This window comes from Macadamia integrifolia, chromosome 9 (genome assembly GCF_013358625.1).
Source record: "Macadamia integrifolia cultivar HAES 741 chromosome 9, SCU_Mint_v3, whole genome shotgun sequence".
Lineage (NCBI taxonomy): Eukaryota > Viridiplantae > Streptophyta > Magnoliopsida > Proteales > Proteaceae > Macadamia > Macadamia integrifolia.
Genome location: NC_056565.1, coordinates 28157412 through 28182254, shown reverse-complemented (window position 1 = coordinate 28182254; position 24843 = coordinate 28157412). Strand labels below are relative to the sequence as shown.

The following is a 24843-nucleotide window of genomic DNA, read 5'->3' as shown; positions in this document are numbered from 1 at the left end:
TAATGCTAAGAAAAATAACAAAAAAATGGTAGACTCCTTTATTGAACATTACATGGTTACACAGTAGACTAGTGATTTTTATATATGGACTGGAAATGAATTCAGATCCATTACTGTAGCAATAGAGATCTCTCAGATGCTAGCATTGTCACAAGCACTAGTTTGTAAAATCAATGGATATACAGCACTAGTTTGTAAGTTTTTTTTTTTTTTTTTTTTTTTTTTTTTTTTTTTTTTTTTTTTTTTAAATAGTTAGTCCCAAGGTTTTAAGTATCGATATCGTATCGTTTGCATTGGACGTATCGTATCGGGATCAGCTGAGACCAATACCCAATACCTGACCGATCCGGATCGATTACCCGTATCATTTCAGGGGTAAAACAGTACAAAATTTTACTTTTTCTCAAAAAGCAAGGGCAAAAGTGACCGATACGCACCAATCCAATCCGGATCGGTATCATATCAGTATCATCAGAGCCCGACCCCGGTACTGATGCCGAGAACTAAATCCATGGTTAGGCCCCAAGGAGAGTTGAACTCATGACCTCATAATTTTGAGGTGTTGGTCTTTGCCAACTGGGCAACCCCATTGGCTAATTTGTAAATTCAATGGATATACAGTGGTTTTACACTTCCAAAGTATCAAAGTGAATTTAATAGGAGAAGTGGATAAAGCACAAAGGAGCAATATCCCTACTTCCTAAGAAATGAAGGAACTGGATTCCTTAATTACTGGATTCCAAAATTATGCAATCTTTCCCCTTCCCTCCAAGGTTAGCAATGACAACAGAGAGGGCCATGAATATAGGAGCTTACCGTCATATAACTGTATTGAGAAGGAATGCCAAACTCCAGACCAGGTTCATTTGGCATACGTTGAATCCGAAGACCTATTAACCCCAATTCTTGCAAAACCTGGATTACAGTTCCCATGTCATAATTCACTAATACGGTGCACATGACTTAGGTGTAGGAGGATAAAACAAACAGAATGAAAGAGAACATACAGGATGAACACAAGAAGGAATTAAACCAAGATCTTCACCACAGGCCAACATATCTGACGAGTTCAAAAGGGCAGGCAGAGTCTTCATTGCATTTTGGCTCCAGAGAGTTTCTTGCCGATAGAAATAGTAATCATAGTATAATCTTTTCAATACATTTTTACTGTATAAGGAACAACCAATGAGAGACCTTTTACAGAAAGTTGATAGTGGTGCTCCATATTCCCTTTATATAAAAAATAAATATAAACAAACACCTAAAAATATTGCAATTGGGGGAGAATTGCATGTTCATATGCCTTTTAAATTATAAAAACATTAGCCCACGTCACCAGATTAAATAATGGGGTTTCAGAAATGTAAGTCAATAACCTAGAATTGAGATAAATTCTATGATTCAAATACCTGTGATCATCTAGATCATTAAAACTTGAAGTATCTTCAAGATTAAAACGAGGATAAAATTTCCTTGAATCTTCTGGGTCTCTGATAAGAACAATGTTCTGCAGTGTTAAACAAATACATATTTCAAAATCTATGACCAGTCATCACAATTAAAAATAAAATACTCCATAAAGACACTAGAAAAGCAACCATAATAAATCAGGAGCAACTCAAAAATCCATATGAAAAGATAATACATTTATAGTCTGACCCTGACAATGTATTCTACCTGCAGCAGATCAAAGAGACCACGTCGTATTTTATCTTCACTCTCTGACCACAAGGACCTTTCAGCATGTGATCTAAGTTTGGAAGCAATCTTTTTCTCTGTGTTGCAGTCCTCCTTGAACTATAATAGAACTCCAAAATATCAATTCAGTATTTAAGAATCAAGCTCAATTACTAAATGATCCATCAGTAAAATTACTAACGATAATACACCACTGAGGTCTAAATGAAATTCATAGAGGCTCAATCTGAATGGATGCAAAATGATGAAAACAATTTGAAAAGAAAAGACTAATACTAATAGGATAATACAAAATAGTTACATATAATTGTCAAAAAGTTTAGTGAAACTTCCGCATTCTCTTACTTAATCTATTAAACTCTAAGCAATTTGGTTGAAAAGTAAAGAAAAACTTAGTTACCATACTCAGTAAGTCGTTGAGTTAGTTACATAATTTTTATTGCCAATGGTTCGAAAATGTTTCCATCTTAGTTCCGTTGACTTTACATCACTGCACAAATATTGCATCCAACAAGACAGCCAGAGGAGAGTGGGAATGTGGAATTCAGGAGGCAGGACAATAAAAATAAAAATAGTGAAGCACTAGAAAACAATATATCAAATTGCAGTAAGCCCAGAACAATAAACAAGAGAGCATAGCACTGAGAAAGAAAAACTTGAGAATTGCAGATCACTGTCTACATCGGAATTGAAATATCTCCAACCAGATACTACATATTAGATGCGATCCATAGCCGCAGCCTCCAATATATTTTTTCTTTAAGATAGAAGTTCTTGCTTTGCATTCCAAGCCTAGAAGTTGTCAGTGATTGAAGTAGGGAACCGGATCCTCTCCAACTCCCTCCCAACCTCAAAGCCCAACACCTGGGTGCACGCAGCCCCGGGTGGTTGGCACACAGCCCCAGGCTATCATGTGAGAGGTTGGAGGGAGTTGGAGAGGATCCAAATCCTCAAAGTAGAGCATCCAATAAATGCTCATGCAGGCTTGACACATGAACAGTCCTCTCTTCAATGTCAGACAAATGACCGTGCATTTCAAGGGTTACAGGAATCCAAACTAGATGACGAGCTCTCCCAACCCGGAGAGAACTAATGTAGGAGAAAATCAGGATGGAGCTCTTTAGTGTTGGAGTCCTAGTGAATAATAGTGATGTGTAGTCTTTGTCAGTTTTAAGAGGCATTACTGTCCAGTTATTTTATGTAGGAGTCATGGGAATCTAAGGGGTGAGTTACTTATTAAGCCAGCTATTTTCTAGCTTGTTGAGCAAAGCCATCTTTCAGCCTATTGAGCAAGTTAATCTTTAACTAATTGACCAAATTAGTGTCCAGCTTCTTGTTCAAGCATACGTATAAAATTTCTCTTAGGCATGTAAACAAGGATAGTTGTTGAATGTTGAGATTGAGTCATGAGTTGGGGGTTTGTCCCAAGTGTGATTTAGTGAATTACTTTCCTTTTTAGGCTATCTTGTTTCCTAGTTAGGCTAGATTTCTATTTCATAATTAGAGTAGGGTTCCTTCTTCTATTTTCTTGCTGTACAAGGTGCTAGTTACTTTATTAAATTGTAACCCATGGCCAATATATATATTGATGGTTGGGGGGGGGGGTGCACTGGGTAATACAATCAGCCGCCCTCTTCTTCTAAGCAGTCTTACCATCTTCTCTCTCTCTCTTCTATTACAGTACCTGGTTACAGATCCTTGTTTGTTACATTGATCTCTCCAACTTTTAAGAAAGAAATATATCCTCTCCAAAACCTGGTCCATTGAACCAGTGAGCACCCTTTGCTGTTTTCCTTTTCATTCTCTGGCTGTTATTTCTACTTCTCATTATTATCTTGCACTTCAGATTAAACCACATCTAGTTTCACTTCTTGATGTGTCAAATTTGGTGTCAAATCTGAAGCAGATCTGATACAGCCATTATTGCACATGAAATAGATCATATGCCCAATATATAGTCAGGACTAGCAAAGTGAGATGAAGAAGATTAAAAAGATTGTAGAGCAACGAGCATGTGATCTTAGGTGACAGTTTTTGGGATTGGATTCCGGTCAGCGATCGCTGCCCTGTAAATCATATCTGAAGGTGGATTTCAGGGTGACGACATCTATAACTACAATGAGAGTTGAATAACAAAACAGAACTTATGTAGCTGACTCCATTAGTTGGGATAAGGTGTAGTTTAAATGAGTTGAGTAATAATTCAAAACCTTGGCCACCAACTGTATCCCTTTCTGGAGGGGAAGGGGGACCGAAGAAAAAAAAAACTAGACCTACTCAAGTATGTTACTCAGTTGCATACGAAATTCCATCCTTCACAATCAAGAAAATATTAACCTTACCCATAGTTTACTATTATTCGAAGAAAGGTAGCAATCACTCAGAAAAGACTAGATATGGATCAGTGAACAGCATAGAAGAAAACCCATTGGGAACAATGATCATCACCTCATAGCATTCCTTCTGATATTCATTCAGAAAGATTGATGCAAAAACCATCCAAGAATCTCCAAACTTATCCTAAAACACAAAAGACAAAACGATGTCTAAGAAAAAACAGCAAACACTGTAGCTTCATGCAACTGCAAGGAATCAATGTTAACAAAGTTCAAGATGTAATACAAACCTGTAAAATTTGTCGGCGGATATAGGGACGGCTCAAGCGATCAAAGTCCCATAAGCCCTCTTTCTCAAGTTCTTCCTGCGAATGAAAGTATAGTGGTCCATATTTTAACCAAGAGAAAGTGAAGACCGATTGGCTGGAAACTTTCTGTGCCTCTAAAATTCAGATAATCTAGACCACCTATCATACCATAAAACAAATCAATGATTTCAGACAAAAGGTCTTAATGTACCTGACTTAGAGGGATAGACGGTCGAAATTTTCCAACAAGGCCTGTGATTGCATGCTCTGGAAGTTCCCAGATTCTAAAGAAACCCAAGATATGATCTATTCTGTATGCCGTGAAGTATTTAGCCATCTGTCAGCAACACCAGAAAGATTCCAATTGAATGAATGTGTCCTTCGATGGAATGGAAATCCAATCACATTCTCAATTACAGTAGGATAAAAGGGAATGAAGAAGAACCTGGGTCAGACGAGCACGCCACCAAGCATAGTTGTCTTTTGACATTTCCTCCCAATTGTAAGTGGGGAAACCCCAATTTTGTCCACTTTTGTCAAAATAGTCTGGAGGTGCTCCAGTAGAAGTGTTCATGCGAAACAAATTTGGATAAACCCATGTATCAACACTATGCCTGTCCACACCTATGGGCAAATCTCCCTTCAAGATCACTCGTTTCTTTCTAGCATATTCAGCAGACTCTGACAACTGCCAAGTAAGAAAGTCATTTACCAATATAACACAATGCTTGCCTTGTGGTCTGCATATCAGTGTTACAATACTTAGGATTAGGTAAGCTTACTTGCTGATGTAAATGGAATTGAATGTAATAATGGAAGCAGACAATGTCATAGTGCACACTATCCTTCGAAACAATCTTCTCCAGCTGAAAACACAAGTAAATGATATTATACCCTGGAGGTTCATAAACTAGACTAACATGGCAAAAACTTAAAAATTTATTGAAATTGCTCTGCAGGGATTCCCCAAATCAACAATGGAGAACATACATGAATCAGGAAGCATGTACTTATAGTGAAAAACAATTTCTAAACTCAATTAAAACAATAACATAAAGTTAATTACCTTTTCTTTCGAATAATCAGAAAAACGACCCCATTGGCTGTGATCTGATGTTTCAAAGAAGTCACGCAAGAAACAAAATGCCGCATAAGGTTTTAACCAGTCCTGTTACCAAATGAATGTCAACAAAGTCTGAAAGAAATTGCAGAACTCAAGAACACAACTAAAAAAGTGAACTGATGCAAGATATCAGATGCCCCAATCACTGGAATTGTGTTGTATGGGACCAACATAGAAGTTTGGTTTGCAAACAGAGATCTTACAAATGCAAAAATAAATAAATAAATTATGGTTTAATTTTGATACTGTTTACTAACCTTCTGGAACTCCATTATTGGATTTTTTATTGATTATTATAGGTTGAAATAACTCAATTATTTGATAGCTTTTTTACAATTATCAAAATTAAATGAACTTAATAAGGAGTAGAGAATTTCCAGCAGTTAAAATTATCTATATATTTGATCGCTACACTAGGGAGTGATTTCCCAAAATCAAAGCATGATCTGTTAGGATCTTCCTTATTTTATTTATCAAAATTTTCTGCAACTAGTGCTCTATAAACACTACCGCTTACAAATTTCCTTCAATTCTATCAAAAGTTACCCATCCATAACAGACTATTAACCATAGTTTATACCAGAGGCAGCATTAGAAGTAGTCTCTCCATAAGCAAGGTTTTTAACCTTTATTACAGAGGTCTTATCAAACCTCCATCACAACCATCCCCTTAGTTTTTATTTTATTTTGATTCCTTTGGAACCACTCTAGAACTGGAATTCATCTCTGGTCCAATATTTCACAGTTCACCTTTATTCAAAACCTGAATACTTTGATCTAGTGTTTATTACTTATAAAATTTTCTATGCCACGTATCAAACCCATCCTTATTGATCTAAAACCTTACCTTGCATTACAGTCTATAGACTCCTTGATTAAGATCCATATACTATGCATGATCCTAAAATCAGCGAACTAACAATGCAGCAGGTCCCCCATGTGTGAAGAACAATGGAGAAAAAAAGGTTTGATGCCTTTCCATCGCTCTTTAGAGCCTTGTGATGCAGTTCAGAAGAACAAGAAAGCCAGAAACAAACCAGGTCATTGGGACTAGTGTTAGTTTCTCTGTTTGTCAGTAGCATTCTTTATTTTAGTAGTGTTTCTAGAAAGGTTGGATAAAATATGCAACAATCCAGCCACTGGTTGTAAGAGATTTCTCCTTCCATGCATGGGGGTATTCCTATTTTGCTTATTTCATTGAAGTTATAAATAAAAAGTAGGGGATCACACTACCCAAAGCGAGTTGTGAAAAAGATTACCCATGAGCTTGTTTTAAGTTCTGTGAGAGACAAAGCATGGTTCTGTGGGATTGAGAACTGCTATACTGTCGGATGCCAAAGTTGGAGTTGGTGGGATTCCTTCTCCACAGTTAGATGAGAGGCCTCACATATCCTTTCTACCTACTATCTTGTTACTTTCTTCTAGTTTCTATTCCTATACGATGGGAGGCCTCACATATCCTTTCTACCTACTATCTTGTTACTCTCTTCTAGTTTCTATTCCTATACTCTCATCGTACTTTGTTCCTTAGTTTCTATTTTCATTCCCCTACTTTCTATTTTGTTTACACTTGCTATTTCTACACGTTAGCTGCGGTTACTAATTCTGAATTCTAGTTTCAGCAAGTCAATAATTTCCTACTGCACTCAAATCTGGTATTGGATCTAGTTCAAACTTTAAGGTTTATTATCCTTCCCTATCAGCCCACTCGACCAGAATTCTAGCCACAGAAGACTCATCCTTTCTCTGTTTAATTAAATCTCAGTTACTGTGGTTTTGGTTTATAATTCCTATGATTCTAGATTTACATAAGGTTTTTTAGCCCTATTCTTACATGATTTAAATACCCATTACCTTGTTTCTACCGTCTTTTCGGTTTTCTATTAGAATTAGGCCAGTTTTTTTATTATTATTCCAGTTGATGTTTTAAGTTCGGAGTTTCATTTACAACTGGCATTTAGTCTTTTAAGTGTTAAGTGGAAGCTGTGACTGGATTGGGAGTTCCTACTCTAAGTTGTATACTTGTATTCTAAGATTGTTACTCTATATAGAAGTATGTTCCTAGAACTTTAGAGTCCATAAGTTTTTTGAACAGAGAAAAAAAAAATCTATAGCAATGTGAATTCATGCCGTCAGAGATGGATCTCTCTGAAAATTAAGGTGGATTTCTACTAACTTTGTAGATTTCCCTCTCAACTTCTTCATATGAAACTTGAGTTCTGTTGAGATGACCATAGTTAGTTTTAATCTTACCTTGGTTAAGTTTTATAATTTACTATTTATTGTAGTAAATCTTTTGGATTAGTCAGTGTATCCTGTAGATAGGGAGGCTTAGTCAGAGTTATCCGACTTCCCTTATTTGATTTATAATAATCTTCTTAGAAATAAGAAAGACTATCATTACTGACAAGTCAAATCATTCTTTAAATCTTTGATTCTCAACTTTGTATCAGAGGATAAAACCCTAAAAAAAATTTCTTCCTTTTTTTGGTTTTCTTCTCAACCCTCCCTCCTAATCTAGCATGGTAGACTAAACCCCATTCCATGAAAACCTAACCCCTAACCCACTGCGCCTTCTCACCGTGCCTGCTTCCGCCTCCATCACGACATCGCTGCCTGCGCCTACCAGCACCTCATTGTCGTCGTCTCTCTTCTTGCAGCTGCCCTACGCTTTCTGTTGCCTATGCCTACCTGCACCTGGGCTTGCATCTGTGCCTGTTGCTGCCTACACTTGCTTCTGTCGCTGCCATCAGCGCCCCTTTGTGCCTGCCTGCACAGTCCATGTGTTCTTCTCTCTGAGCCATGACTACAGTAAATGATGATGCTAAGGTTGTTGTTACCTCCTCTGAGGCCTCTAGTGGTCACCGTTCAAGCAATCAATCCACTCTTCATCCTTGACCCATCAAACTTAATGGTCAGAACTACCTCACGTGGTCTCATGCCTACCTCCTTACTATCCGTGTGAATAACTTTTCTGGTTTTCTCACTGGAGACACTCCTCAACCGACTGATTCAGTCGCTGCTAACACCTAGTTAGCCAATGATGCTATTGTTATGTCCTTTCTGATCAACTCTATGGAGCTTGCTATCAGCCCAAGCTTTGTCCTATTTAACTCTGCTAAGGATCTCTGGAATGCAGTAAGGCAAACCTATTCTCAGGGGGGGAACTATGCTCAAGTCTATAAGATTCGTCGAACCGTTCATTCTACCACTCAGAAAGGATTGTCTCTTTCATCTTATTATTCCACCTTATGCAGCCTATGGCAACAGCTGGATTTCTATCACCCAGTCTCTATGGCTTGTCCTACTGATGCTAGTACACTTTAGAAGGAGCGTGGCATGGAATGGGTGTATAACTTTCTGACAGGTCTTAATCCTGAATATGATCAGATCAGGGTACAGATTTTAGGTCGCGAAACTTTTCCAACTCTTCTCCAAGCATATAACTTAGTTCTATCTGAAGATCATCGTCGCTCTGTTATGCTGCCCTCTACAGTTCCTATTCGGTCTGCACTATTAGCTACTCCAACTGTTGAAATCTCGTCTAAGGGTTCTACCCCTCCTCGGGAAACTGTTCAGTGTGATTATTGTGGTCGCCCTCGCCATACTTGGGAATCATGTTGGAAGCTCCATGGTCGTCCCAAGGGTGGGTGTAACAGAAAAACTGGAAAACAAGGCCCCTAGGCCCATTTGTCTAAGCCTGTTGACAATGCCTCCACTATTGCACCGTTCTCTCCGGATCAAATGGCTGCCCTCAAGCAATTAATGACACAGTTAGGCACTTCTCCTGCTCCTCTTGTGTCCAACCTTGCTCAAACAGGTAGTTTCCTTGTTTCTTCCTCTCATTCTCCCTTATGGTTACTTGATTCGAGTGCTACTGATCACATGACAAGCTATGAAGTCTTCTAAACTTATATTCCTTGTTCCGGTCGGGATAAGGTACGTGTGGCTAACGGTTCCTTGTCCCCCATTTCTAGTAAAGTTTCCGTTTCCTGTACCTCTACAATTTCTCTTGCATCTGTGTTGCATATCCCAAAATGCTAATCTTGTTTCCATCTATCGTTTAACTAAGGAGTTGAATTGTTTTGTTCACTTTTTTTCTACCTATTGCCTTTTTCAGGATCTAGTGACAGGTGCAACAATTGGGTATGGTCAGGTCCGTGATGGGCTCTACTACTTGGAATCTCCACCGGTTGTGCCTCCTCCTATGGCAATGCATACTCTCCATTCTGACAGCTCTCTCTCTCAATTCCACTAGTGGCACCGTCGTCTAGGACATCCTTCTTTTTATATTTTAAGTCGCATGTTTCCTATTTTAGTTAAACATTGTGGTTTGGAACAACTTAAGTGTGATGTATGTGAGTTTGTAAAGATACACGCACTTCTTACTTTCCTACTGAAAATAAAAACGACATTCCTTTTCTATTATTCATTCAGATTTGTGGGGTCCTCGGACAATTAATAGGAATGGCTTTCGTTGGTTTATTACTTTTATTGACAATTGTGCACGTCTAACATGGGTATACCTGTTGCATAATAAGTCTGATGCCTTCTCTTGTTTTAAATCTTTCAATGCTATGTTTCGTACCTAGTTTGATGCCACTATACGAGTCCTTCGTAGTGACAATGGCACTGAGTATATAGATCGGGAGTTTCAAAAATACCTTGATTCTCAGGGTGTTCTCTCCCAAACATCTTATGTTAGGACACCTGAACAAAATGGGATCCCGGAGCGCAAGAATCGTCATCTCCTTGACATTGCCCAGGCTCTAATGTTTGCTACAGGTGTTCCTAAATATCTTTGGGGCAATGCCGTTCTTACTGCTGCCCACCTTATTAACCGAGTGCCCTCTAGTGTACTTAACTTTAAGCCCCCAAATTCTTTTCTCCTTGATCCTACAATTGTTTCTAGTCTTCCTCCTCGGGTATTTGGGTGTGTCTATTTTGCCCATAATTCCTCTCCTTCAAGGTCCAAGCTTGATCCTCGGGCTCTAAAGTGTGTTTTCCTTGGTTATTCGGCTTCTCAAAAGGGATATAAGTGTTATCACCCTCCTACTCACTGCTTGAATGTCACTATGGATGTCACTTTTCATGAGTCTGAGGTGTATTTCACATCAACTCTTTAGGGGGAGTCTTGAGGAAGAGCCTCCTTTTATTATTAATACGTCTCCTATTTAGGGTAAGCCTCCTATTCAGGGTATGCCTCCCATTCAGGGGGAACCACCATATCAGCCTGTAAGAGATGTGATCACTTACACTCGGAGGTCCAAGGAACAAGATACCAAGAAGCAAGACACCACTGGTAACCAGCCACACTCTTCTGAAGCACCTCCATCGCAATCATCAGTATCAGGTAATATTTCTCCCATACTTGATATTGTACTTGTTACTTCTTCAGAGCCTCCCATACTTGATATTATACCTTCTACTCCTACAGTGGACGATCTTCCTATCGCTGTTAGAAAAGGAGTTCGTTCCTGTACTAAGCATCCCATTTCCAATTTTGTTTCCTATGCATCTTTACCCCCCTCCTAGGGCCTTTGTTTCTTCGTTGTCTTCTGTGTCTATTCCACAGGGTTGGAAGGAAGCCATAAATGATTCGAAGTGGAAAGCTGCAATAGTTGAGGAAATGCTAGCATTAGACAAAAATGGTACCTGAGAACTTGTTCTTCCCCCTCAGGGAAAGAAATTAGTTAGGTACAAGTGGGTGTTTACAGTCAAGCAGAAGGTTGATGGAACAGTTGAGCGGTACAAGGCACGCCTGGTGGCTAAGGGCTTTTCCCAAACCTATGGGATTGATTATTAGGAAACCTTTGTAGAAACGCAACCCTAAAACGATGCATAAGATAATGGAAAAACAAAACAAACAATGCACACGGATTTTACGAGGTTCGGCAAGGTTGCCTACGTCCCCGGTGAGATGAGATCCTGCTTCACTATCAATGGAGAATAGGGTTACAGTGCTCGTCCTCACACCTCTCAGTATTGCTTGCATTACAGAGAAAGAAACCCTCGCTACAAATATATAGCGAGAAAAACCCTAATCCGGATTAAACTACAATTGCCACCCTAATCCGGATTAAACTACAATTGCCACCCTAATCCGGACTAGCGGGACCGCCGTCCTACCTGTCTAGGTGCTGCACCAGTACTCCCTGGATTAAACTGCGACAGTTAACAAGACATCATATACCAACAACCTTTGCCTCAGTTGCAAAGATGAATTCTATCAAGGCATTGCTATCTGTTGCTGCAAATCTGGGATGGAATCTTCAACAACTAGATGTTAAGAATGCATTTTTGGAGATCTTGAAGAGGAAATTTATATGGATGTTCCTCCTGGCTTTGCTACTCCTTCCAGTGTCGGACGTGTCTGCAAGTTGAAGAAGTCGTTGTACGGCCTCAAGCAGTCTCCTAGGGCATCGTTTGGTCGGTTCATGAAAGCTAAGATAAGCTTTGGATATAGACAGATTCAAGCTGATCACACCGTGTTCACAAAGGCGAAAGGTAACCAGGTCACTGCTCTGATTGTCTATGTTGACGATATTGTGATTACTGGTAACAATGATGAGGAGATCTCCAATCTTAAGGCCTTACTAGCACTAGAGTTCGAGACTAAGGACCTAGGAACCCTTCGGTATTTCCTTGGGATTGAAGTGGCTAGATCTAACAGAGGTATCTTCATTTCCCAAAGGAAGTATGTTTTGAATCTCCTTAATTAGACAGGTATGCTTAGGTGCAAGCCTGCAGATGCCCCTATGGAGGTCAATCATCAGCTGAGCAGTGCAATAGGTGACTCTGTTGATAAAGAATAGTACCAAAGACTTGTTGGCCGTCTGATCTACTTGTCCCACACTAGGCCCAATATTGCTTATGTTGTAGGTATTGTTAGTTGTTTCCTTCATGATCCCAGGACACCTCACCTAGATACTGTGTACTAGATCCTACGGTATTTGAAATTCGCTCCTGGAAAGGGTATTTTGTATTCTAATCAGGGGCACTTGAAGATTGAGGCCTTTACTGATGCTGACTGGGCTGGATCTATTGATAATCGACGATCTACCTCTGGGTATTATACTTTCCTTGGAGGGAACCTTGTTACTTAGCGTAACGAGAAACAATCTATCGTATCTCGGTCTAGTGCTGAGGCCAAAAATCGGGCAATGGCCCAAGGGATTTGTGAGCTAGTCTGGCTTAAGAGCCTACTAAGTGATCTCCGAGTTAATGTTGAAGGTCCTATGCGTCTGTATTGTGATAACAAGGCAACCATCAGCATCGCCCACAACCCTGTTCAGCATGATAGGACCAAGCATATTGAGATTGATAGACACTTCATCAAAAAGAAGCTTGACCAAGGGACTGTCTGCATTCCCTTTGTTAGTACTGCAAATCAGTTAGCTGATGTGTTTACCAAGGTTGTTCATTGTAAGGCATTTCATCCTGTCGTCTCCAAGTTGGGCATGTATGATATATTTACACCAACTTGAGGGGGAGTATTGATGTTACGCCTCAACCCCATTAACCTTGCACAATATTGTCCTTTTTGGCCCGTGGGGCCTCAAGGCTTTAAAACGCATTGTGCCATGTTAAGGAAGCTAGAGGTTATTAACTAGTCCAGGAATCTTTCCCTAGGCGATGTGGGACTAAAGTTTGTACACCCTCACCGATCTCCCAAACCCCCTGGTACTGGCCGTATTCTTGGTGGGGACACCTCACCGATCTCCCAGGAGGGTTCGGTACTTGCCGCATTCTTGGGTCGTTACAATTGAGATGACCATAGTTAATTTTATTCTTACCTTGGTTAAGTTTTATTATTTACTATTTATTATAGTAAATCTTTTGGATAGGGAAGCTTAGTCAGCGTATCTTGTAGCTAGGGATGCTTAGTCAGCGTATCTTCTTATAAATAAGAAAGACTTTGTCAATACTGACAAGTCAAATCATTCTCTAAATCTTTGATTCTCAGCTAGTTCTCTTTTAATCTATGATCTTTTGTGTTTCTTTAAGTTTCTGTATTCTATTGTTCAGTTGATTCAATCAAATGCCTACCAATTTTCAGTTATGATATAAGTTTTATGGTCATTGCAACCTTACCTTGATACTTTGTCCAGATCCCTGTTAGGTTTAACAAAGGTATATAATTGAATCAAAATAGCTAAATAATTGAATTCAATTTTGATTGTACCACAAGGTATGAAGTCCATCTGGACCTAGAGTTTTAATTTCATATCAGTCTGATCAACACTTTTTATGATATTGAATTTCTCTTCCAAAAACCATTCCTGTATTTTCTAATTTCTGAAATTTCCGTGATCTTTCCTAATATCATATGGATTCTAGTTAGTTAATATGAATAATAGTCAAATTCTATCCTTTTTATTCCATTTGTGTATTGTAGTCCAAGTCAGAAGATGGACTCTCCATTCAGTATTCCTTAGGATATCTGTTTCCTACATGAAGTATTTAAACCCATAAAAAAGAAATACCAAAAAAAAAAAAAAAATACATTGAAAGAATTAAACAAAAACTTGAATTTTTAACAGAAATGCAACCTCTGTGAAATATAATATAAACTGAACTGTCAAGGAATTTAAATGCATAAGGTGACCTTGGTTAGAATACTCTGATAAAGGCATGAAAAGGGACTTACTTCATTCTCAGAGAAAAAATTCTGAAAGGAAGTGGAAGTAAGTACAGAGTCCTTCTCTAAGGAGAATATTTTCTTTGCTATTGAAAGTTTAGTAGCCATGGTTGCTTCATAATCAACAACCTGCACAAGTGCAACACTGAATAAACCAATGACTACAAACATGGATGAATAAAACAAACAGTGGGGAAATCAATAATCATCATGTTCACGAAAGGTTGGTGAACTTTGCAACATTCACTAGTTGTCATTTTGTAAGTACCAGTAAACATGGGTGGGTGGATCCATCTTCTAAAGATCATGCACCGAAGTCAATGGTCAAGTTTCATCACAATATGAGTATCAAATACGAATTAAAACGATTGAAAGCAAGGACTTAGGACTACAATATTTGTATCGGTCGCCGTATTGGTCGGCTAAATTTAAGATACATATCGAAGGGTATCATATCATATCAAAGACACACAAAATATGCTAAAGATACGAATATAAATGGATGGGAAACACATTTTTATACACCTATGCATTTTGGAAAAAAAAACCTACATATAACTTGTATCATGCTTAAACACTAAAATGGAGAACACCATACAGAGACAACTGCATTCAATTGAAATTGTTCAAAATGATGAGTTTTCTTGCACATAGTATATAGTAATAGTCTATTATCAACTTTCTAAGAAATTGTAAAATCTATGAACAACCAGGCGGTTTGCCTGGGGCCTAGGCGATAGCCGCCTTGTTGCACTGCATGTCGCCTTGTATTTCGGCACTTATTTGTTATTTCATTTACTTAAGATATTATTCATAAATAAGCAAATACCCCCTATTCGAATCCAATAAAAATAGTTTAAAAATAAAATTCCAAAATGATAAAAAGTCAATCCCCCAGTCCAAGAACAAAAACTAGATTTTGGTTTTAGGGACGAATTTCAACTTTTAAATGCTGGGGTTTTTCTCAATTATGAAAATTTTATAAATCCTATCATGTTAAAACATTGTTAAAAACCAAAATTCCAGTAAAATAATATTTTTTTTTGATATTCATAAAATTATTTTCATTCATACGATTTTAACAGTATTCGCGAACTTAAAAATAAGTTTTGACTGAAGCATAACTTTGTCATTGCAACTCAGATTTAAGTAATCTTAGACTTGTTAGAAAGTTGGTTTTATGTTATAACTAATACAAAAAATCTTATATAAAAATAAAATCATTTGACCAGTCAAACTTATTATAGAATAAGAGCATTTCTCTAAATGTTGATTTTTTATAACTTAATATGACTTAATGTTAATTTTTTATGATTTGATGTAGCTAAATGTTGATTTTTAATGACTTGATGTGGCTTAATCTTTATTTTTTATGATACAATGTATATATAACTTACTAAATAATGTTAGAAAATAGGAAAAATAAAAAATAACACTTGTTCGCCTTAAGGCGGGCACCTTCTCGCCTAAGCGCTTAAATAACCCTCCACCGCCTTGGTTCGCCTTGGCGCCGTGCCAACTATGGTTCAATTCAACCAATAAGAGGTGAGAGGGGTCCGCTATACCATGGAACACCCCAATGTCGGACATGTCATTTGTGTTGAAACTTCATCAAGTTCAGTCACCTTTGCAAACATTATCAGGAGCCCAAAAAGTTTTCCACTAGTGTCGAAAGTGTTAATGTTTGTCCTTCTTAGACCCTGCAGTAGCGGGAGCCTTGTGCACTGGCTTGCTCTTTTTTTATCAAAAGTGTGAATGTTTCACTGAACAACTAAATTAGTTTTCTTTCAGGTAAGAGCATAAGAAGATACCACATTTATCTTCTAATTCCAAGTTTAGTCCTTTGTTTGATATTCTTGTATATCTTTGTGCCTTAAATGAATTAATGCAAAAGGATACAAAGTACTGAAAATACAAATAAAACACAATTTTTTCTCCCAACAAACACCTCTAGAAAATACTGCAATTGGTGCTACAAATACCGAAAACTTGCTTGTCTCTCCAAGACTCCAGCACAATATGGTTGTCAGTAAACATTAACATTGTTATGGAAAATTATAATGAATGCATTCAGATTATTAATTCACTTTCTTACTTGGAAACAGTATGTATTAGCCAAGTTTAGATAGCCAATCAGATACATCCAACTTCCTGAGATGTAACAAAAATACACAATCTGACAGCCATACCTAACCAATGTACCATAGATCCTTCAATCTCTCCCTCTTATGGATGATTGAATATAAATAACAAATATGGGCATTTTGGGGTATCACTTTCAAGGTTTTAAGTATCCTACCGTATCCACCAATACTAACCGATAGGTAAAATTTCTTTAAGAAACCTCATCTTTTATATATACTCAATTGAATGCACTAGCCTCATTGTACTTTTCTCTCCTTTTTGTAAATGATATATTTTACATATTACCTATTTATAGTGTTTTATGCTTTGAAACTGCATTTTACATATATCCTAAGCATTTCCATAAGTATCCTACATCTATCTAATATGATATAATACGTCTCCTAAAATCACCCTTCTAATATAATACCCACTACCGATGCTTTAAACCTTTCTCTTGGTATTCAATCTTGACCACTCCCTCATGTCTAGTCAACTCCTAACCAGCTTAAATAAAATATTTTGATTCTAAAATATCCTTCATATGATACCTTGCCAGTTACCCTTTTTCTGTCAAGTTTCTCTAACAAATTGTATTGTCAGCAAACAACATATACAATAATGTCATATCGGAGAGACACCAGACCCTCCCCAAACCCCACAGTGAGGGAGCCTTATGCACTGGGTATGCCCTTAATCGTATTGAAGAGACGCAAGACATGCCAAAGATATACATGGAAATTGTCAAGAAATGCATAGAAATGCAAACGAAGCACAAAACACTATAAATAAGCAATATGTAAAATATATATATATATATTGTATAAAAAAGAGAACAAAGTACGACGAGACAATTGTATTCAATAGATTGTATATAAATGATGAGGTTTCTTACACGTATTAATAGTCTTCTACCATAGAGAGTTGTGGGTTGGTTCAAACTCGGAGTTGAAAGTGATCTTAGGCAATGGTGCAACCAAGATAATGTTGTGCACCAAAATGAACATATGTGCAATACAAAATACAAACACAAAATACAAAATACAAAATATAAAATAAAATAAAAAATAAAAAATAAAAGAACAAAACAAAACAAAAAAACAATGTATCCATGATGCAAGTATCGAGTGCATTGATTAATATCGAGCCATATCAACCTGAATCAGGTTGTATCAACCGATATAGTACAATACATTTTTTTAATTAATAAGTAATATCAGATGATATTTTAAAGCATACTTTAAATCTCAAAAATTTCAGCAAATTTCGGTGATTTTGACGCAACCCGAGACGAAAACAGGTATTTGGGATATTTTGGACATTTCAGCCCAAATTTTCAGCCAAAAAAAAAAAACTGGTTTCAACCAAGTTCCGGAAATTTCGACCTAAATTTCGGTTTCAACCTTAGTGTACCAGCTTTAAAGATATTATATGTATTGGAAAGTATCGACGGATGCTTAACACCTTGAACTAAAATGAAGTCTGATGCTGCTACTTCAAGATATTTCCTTAGTTTGTAGCTATGGATTTTCTTTGGAGAAAAGAGGGAAAAATGAAGCTAACAACACTGTTATAGAATAATATTTCATTAGACAAGATCCTCATTAGAAATTGATAAACTCTTTCTTCAAGAATCCCATGAAAAGAATTTATTTGGAACCATTTCTAACTATATCAAACTTGTAAAATCATAAATATGGTATTATCAAGCAACATATACCTTACAACTACAGTAATTATTGACAAGGTGTACTTGTAGGTAACCAAATGAACGATAAACAAGATTTCATCAAAATTTTCAACAAAATATAGGGAACTATGTTTAGCAAGCATACACATGACATGTGTTCCAGAATTTCCTCAAAGATCAGAGTAGTCTAATTTTACCATTAAGTCCCAACCTCTATCTTAAGTTTATTGCATCTTGTTAGATGAACAAAGAAAACTTACAGAAAATAATAAACCATTCTGATCTCCTACATTCGTCTACCCACTGTTGAAAGTGTTGCATTTTTTTTTTTTTTTAAATATTACTTACTACAGGAAACAAAAAATTTCAAGTAGTCTAAATATTGATTTACCACCCAAAGAATGAAAAGTAAAATGAATTGTGGTCCATTTTCCAAACCTGCATAAAGTAATATAATATCCTAGAGCTCATCAGTGCTATAAGGTCAAAGTTTATTTTCCTATTTCCCCGTCTAACAGATATGGATATAGAAAGAATAATGACAGTGGAAATAGTCCTAATAAAGCTTCTCTAGATATTTGATTAGTTGATTAATTGATTTGCTCTGAAGCAGCCACAGAACAGGTTTCACAATATCTCTGCAATCCTGAAAAATCATCAAATTGGAGGGAGGCAAAAGACATTTACAAATTCGAATATTTCATTGGAAGTATTACATACAATTATTTCATTGAAATATTTAAAATATGACACAAAAATAAGTAACCAGTGGGCTTCTAAGCCTTCCAATGGAAGCATGGGCTAGACAGCGTTACCTTCCCATCAAGCTGTTCTTTTGCTTTCAAGATCTCTTTCTGCAAACAGCGGAATGATTCAAGAGTCGGTCTCCAAGGAAAATAAGAAAGGTAAAACATCCATAGATGAGGAAGAAAAAAATCTAGAACAATGTTGACTTTTGGGATTTAACTGAAATAAAAAGGACAAGTTATTCATAATTAACAACGAGACAAAAAAAAATATAATCACCTTAATATCCCCAGGTATATTTTCTGAAAGTGCCTGTACTCTCAGATATAATGGATGCAAGGCAAATACAGAGAGAGAACTGCAAGAATGAAATCACAGAAAACATAAAAATGATTGGGATTACAACAATTGATATTCAGTAACATAACTTTAATCGCCCTGTGAATTGAAGTCCATGGAGAGCCATGACCAATGTAAAACAGGATCCTAGAAGGCCCATAATATTTCATCATCTTCTCATTTATTCCATGTATGCTTCAGAAGTATGCAATTTTTTGCTAATGGAAGTGGGAGCAGTGATGTAGATAAGCACTACAACAAACAGTATAGTCATAGTGAAGTAGATTGATTAAAGAAGAAGAGAAGATGGTCCAGCCAGCAAGCCCATTGAACCCAGTCCAATCAGTCAGCAAGATAGACTTATAGGCTCATCTTTTGGTCCAACATCGTGGGCCAGAAGTAGGCCCATCACTACTTTATTCATGTCTTGCATGGGAGGATTATGAGAGGATCTTCTTTCTTATTTGTTTCTATTTTAATTACTATATGTTGGTACTTTGTAGTAGGTTGTTACTATTGGTGTACAATGTCTTGTATTTGAGAGCAGTTTTGTACTTTCCGGATTAGGGTTTTTCGTTATATATTCATAGCGAAGGTTTCTTTCTCTGTAATGCAAGCAATACTGAGAGGTGTGAGGGACGGGGCATTGTAACCCTATTCTCCATTGATAGTGAAGCAGGAGAGAGGATCTCATCTCACCAAGGACGTAGGCAACCTTGCTGAACCTCGTAAATCTGTGTGCATTGTTTGTTCTGTTTTTGCCATTATCTCCTGCATCGTTTTATTTTCTACAAATACATATTAGTTTCTATTTAACTAGATTGCAATTTTTCGTAATTAGGAAGGACTATCTCATAAAGTCCACCTACTACTTAGGTAGTTTCTAGTTCTTAGTTGCCTTAGAAAATGAATATGTAACCAAACAAGAGAAGAAAACATGGATTTTAAGTTCTATAAATTTGTAGGAGAACATTATACCTGTAAGGATATGAGTCCCACCACATTCCATTAACAGATGTATCATTGATTGGCAAAAGTTGAACCAAATGGAACCCTGACTCAACTGCCCAGTCAACAAGCAGCTTCAGGTCAAGAAACTCTCCAACTCCAAGATCATCTTCTGACCTGACAGAAAACATTGGGATTGCAACACCAGCACCCCTCCATGGCATTTCCTGAACGACCCAACATTGATGGTTAAAGCCTACTTGAGAACTATTCCATGAAAAATTGTGGTTTTTTCCTTGCAAATATTTGATTTCATTCTCTAGTTTACCCGAAAAACACCATCAGATAGGCAAATGTATTTTGGAGGACTTTTTGAGCCAATAGAGAGCTCCCGGTTTGATCCCATTTCCAATGAAGTATTTCCTGTCTGGCTACTTTGACAGTATCTATATGTGAAACTATAGTAAAAGAAAAACAAGGGAGAGAGAGAGAGAGAGAGAGAGCACAAAACCAATATAATTGCTAAGATGTAGAATGAAGCAAACCAAAAGGATATTTAATTGGGAATTCATCCTCTCGAATCACACAATCTGCTTGCCAAAACGATTCACCAGCATAGCTAAGTCTAAGTCCATCCTGAAGCTTCCATTTTCCTAACTGGGGGGAGCTCCCTATCACATAAACCTACCAAAATGTGCCAAAGGAAGAGTTCAAATTTACAAAAACTACGTGATGCAAAGGAATGAAGGAACCATAAATTATTGAAGTATGCATGTCAAAGATATCATAATATTAGAAAATGAAAATTGAAACAAGTGAGTTGGTGATGAGAGTCTTACTGATGTTCCTTTTCCTATCTTTGGGCAGCTAATTTTAAAATGAACCAGGACAGAATCTGTTTATATCAATAAACAATTACAAAAACCACTTCATCCACCAAATGAAATCATCAAATTACAAATCTTCAAGTAGATATACCTTAAAAAGACATGGAAACGAAAACTTAAAAAGCTTCAACAAAGATATACCTTCTAGTTCAAGGTTCTTCTGAAAGGGTACAAGGAGTGTTTCTGAATCCAAATTCCAACTATCTTGAAATATGACATTCTTGAAAGCATTTCTGAAAAATAGAGTTTCAGAAGCACCCTGCTTACAGAAACCAAGTACAGAAATCTATAGTGTCATTATAATGGATACACTGCATGACTGCATCACATAAAGGAAATTCTGGTCAACTCAACCACACTAAGAAAAAATTAACTATAATAATACTCGTCATTTTTATCAGAAAAACATGTTCATATAGATGGAATACATATAAAAGATGGGTTCTTACAAGTGAAAAGACCTCGTTGTTACACTTGTTATCAACAAAAGGACATCTTTCCTTTGATGTGGCAGAGTTGGATGGGGCATTGTCGGGTCCATCTGATAGAGAACCCAGCACCACCCATCTTTCAGCTTGAAACAAGGACAGGAGGTGGTAAAACAGTGAGTTTGAAGTTTCATAAAAGAGCAACCCACAGTGCACAAGGTTCCTGCTACTGCAGGATCTCAGGGACAAATGTACGCAGCCTTTCCCCCTGCTTCGCAGAAGAGGCTGTTTCTAAGTTTTGAACCTATGACCAACATGTTGCAATGGTGCAACTTCAAAGTTTGAAGTTTCATAAAATTACAAAAAAAAATCATTTCCCTAAAATGGCATCTACTGGCATTTCTATCTCTATCAAGTTTGAACGCACTTTGAAGTTACTACTCGGTGTTTTAAAATTCTTTTTCATTCAAGTCGGTCCAAGGAGCCACCAGATATTCGCCCCATCCCAAATGCCAAATGACATCCCAACTGACCAAGAATGGTGGGACAGCACAGACAACCAGCAGAGACAACCATGAGGTGTCCCAAGCATCCCAGAGCAGTATCCCAAATGTCCCTTTAACACACTCAGTACAAGGAACTTCCTCTACTTGTTTTGGGTTGAAACTTAACCACTGCAATTGGGCATGGGTTCCTCAATCACATGAAGCCACCCATGATTACTGATGTAGCAAGTCCCGACAAATAAGAAACATGACGATTAGTTGTTGCTAATCATATAAGAAATAGAAAACTTGCTAATATGTTTTCTTTGGTCATGGATAAGACATGTTAATATGTCAAGAGACAAATATGAGAACACATGCATTTTACAATAAGGAGAACGATCACCTATTAAGAATGAACAATTGAATTAAAAACCAGACGCGCTGATTTGTCTTGGCATGAATTTGTAGAAGATGGGGGTAGGGAGGTTAAGACAAAACACTTTCAGCCATGTCTAGAGGCTAGAGCAATCCATGGCTAAGGACTTCACAGCTGGTGTGGCAGTCACACTGGCTCAACCTTCAAAGACAGTTTCCATCCCACCACAGTTCCATGACCAGAGAACCCCTTCACCCAAAAGCATCCCATGTTTGTCCAAGAAGCCTAACTATATTTTCAATGCACAAACCGATGCAGTACCGACAAGGGTTTACACAAGGAGAACCAAGACCAAGGTCCATCCAAGTGGCTGACTGGGTCGACCCAGATCTGGTCCAAGTCAGCCCACGATTTGGGCTGCTAATGGGGTTACTAATTAGTTATTTAGTTTCTATTTTGAAGTCCTAAATTAGTTTCTAATTTCTGTCAAAACTAGTTTCTATTTTCATTAGATTCCAATTTCCAGTTTTTAGTAACTTCTTGTAATCAGTTTTTAGTAACTAAGATTTAGTAACTCTGAGTTACTATTATTTGTAAACCCTCCCCATCATTATAAATAAATAAGAGGGCTCTTTTATGAGCCACGATTTGACAATTAAACAAAAGAATTTCATGTTGTTGCCGCTGGGTGATCTCCATGGCTATTCCTTGTGTTTAATCGAGGAAGAAGGGTTTGGTGTCTGATCCAAAAGACTCCTTGCGGCATGAAGTCCAGGAGGGCTCTACAAGTAACTCCATACTGCTATTTAATTACTCTCAAGTTTTGTTTTCATAGATCTGCTACTGCTCAGAACAGGTATGTTAATTTTTTCTGCCCAGAAATTCTGAAAAAGTACCTCTCGACCTCTTTTGCTGGAGCTAGTTCCAGCCCTTGTTTAGGCCTCAAATTGAGGTTGATTGTTCCTCTGACCTTCCTTGTGGATTACCCTAAGGACGACTGGTTCTGAATTGTCGTTTGGAAGATATTCAAAATCTCCGGATTTTTGTCCTGTGGTGCATCTGTCAGAAATTTTAACAGAATCAATATTCTGAACTGTTCATTCTGTTCTGCTGTTTTCTGCTATTGTTTTTGGACTGCTGCCTTTATTAATTAATACTCCTAGATATTAGTCCTTTGGATCTACTGAAATCTGGGTTAGAAAGTGTTGAATACTGTGATCGATAGTTGCTGATATTCTTAAACCTGTGGTCTGAGTTTGCACTGCTGGAATATAAATCTGCCGTGGATTATTGTGAATATTGTTTGGTTGTTCTTAGGTTCAAAAGTTCCTGTAGACTGAGACTTGGTTAGACCCCTACCCTAGTCTACATTACAAACATCACTAAGAAAACTTCTGTAGTAAAAACCTTCTATGAAGAGTACCTACTTGAGAACAAAGTGAAACAATTTACAACCCCGAACCTATTATTCATCCATTACGCTATGTTCCCAGGTAACTCCACATCATTTTTCTTCTCCAAGAACCCCCTTTAATTGCAGGAAGCATAAACGATCTACCCTACTGACTAAAAAAATCTAAAAACAGCTAAGAAGAACATAATCCGACACAGCTTTGGTACTTTTCTTTATTAGCAAGAACCATGATCTACCTTCCCCACACACACATATAACATTCTTTAGAGAAAATGAAAATTCTTAACCATGTTGCACTCTGACCACCAACATGAAAATTAATATTACTTTTCCACAGCTAAAAGAAACACAATTGTGCAAGAATTAACAGATGAGTTCCTGGTCCCTCTTTCTCTCTCTTACTTCATCTTCTCCCAGTGCATGTGTGATGGGAATCATTTAAAATCCATCAGAAGCACAAAAGAGAAACCAATGCAAGAATCAGAAGAGGTTACTCCAAATTCTGTTCACCTTAGGCATGATAAGATCTTCCAAAGTACTCATGCGATTAATATCCAAAGTACCAATTCCATTATCCTTGTTGTAGCCAACCACCCCATAAATCAATGGCTAATTTGAATGTAAAATGGAGTTCATTCATATATATTATTGACTTCTAGTAACATGAACAGATGAGTCCCTTTTTGCACCTCCTCTTCTTTTAGTGCATTTGCAATGAGATCATTTACACTTTATCAGAGAGCACAAACACAAACATAACGCAAGAAACAGATGAGATAATTCTACAATGACAATGTGATGTATCGAATGCTCCTGCTACTAATATCCAAAACCAGAACTGCACTGGAACCAATTCCGTTTTCCTAGACATAGCTTTCAACAGTTATCAACTGCTAATTTGAATCCAAAATGAAGTTCAATTCTATATCTTCAGTGGCTTCCAGCATCAGGACAAGAAATGAGCATTGAATCTGCTATACTGTGATAGGGAAGCAGTAGAAATTTCTGAAGACGATCATAATTGACAAACAAGTGTGTGCATTTTTTTTTCTTTCTTTTTTTTTTTTTTGGGGGGGGGGGGTGAGTGGTGGGCGGAGAGGGGAGATACGGACTAATAAAAAAGATAAGAACTAGACCTGCCACAGATCACGAAGCTCCACCACCTCTCCATCCTCAATCCCTTCAGGAAGTTGCAATTGGCGTTTCTTCCCAGCCTCCCATCTCAAAACATTTCTGTCATCGTCCACCAAATAATAACTGTACTCACATCCGAACCCACTTGAAACCCCAATTCTT

At 37.4% G+C, this 24843-nt stretch overlaps 1 protein-coding gene across 1 annotated transcript in view; it reads right to left on the bottom strand.

Annotated features, from left to right (window-relative positions):
- The window catches only part of LOC122089678 (4-alpha-glucanotransferase DPE2), a 38571-nt gene that overhangs the window by 4333 nt on the left and 9395 nt on the right, over nucleotides 1-24843 (bottom strand). The window contains exons 2-20 of the mRNA XM_042659382.1: nucleotides 24684-24840; nucleotides 20983-21100; nucleotides 20794-20849; nucleotides 20511-20638; nucleotides 20283-20406; nucleotides 19985-20181; nucleotides 18947-19025; nucleotides 18736-18774; nucleotides 14116-14235; nucleotides 5409-5510; nucleotides 5125-5208; nucleotides 4788-5030; nucleotides 4554-4679; nucleotides 4325-4399; nucleotides 4147-4218; nucleotides 1678-1797; nucleotides 1410-1507; nucleotides 1008-1167; nucleotides 817-915 (exon numbers count right to left, since the gene is read on the bottom strand). Coding sequence (XP_042515316.1) covers nucleotides 817-915; nucleotides 1008-1167; nucleotides 1410-1507; nucleotides 1678-1797; nucleotides 4147-4218; nucleotides 4325-4399; nucleotides 4554-4679; nucleotides 4788-5030; nucleotides 5125-5208; nucleotides 5409-5510; nucleotides 14116-14235; nucleotides 18736-18774; nucleotides 18947-19025; nucleotides 19985-20181; nucleotides 20283-20406; nucleotides 20511-20638; nucleotides 20794-20849; nucleotides 20983-21100; nucleotides 24684-24840 — 2197 coding nt within the window. The remainder of the gene's footprint in view (nucleotides 1-816; nucleotides 916-1007; nucleotides 1168-1409; nucleotides 1508-1677; nucleotides 1798-4146; nucleotides 4219-4324; nucleotides 4400-4553; nucleotides 4680-4787; nucleotides 5031-5124; nucleotides 5209-5408; nucleotides 5511-14115; nucleotides 14236-18735; nucleotides 18775-18946; nucleotides 19026-19984; nucleotides 20182-20282; nucleotides 20407-20510; nucleotides 20639-20793; nucleotides 20850-20982; nucleotides 21101-24683; nucleotides 24841-24843) is intronic.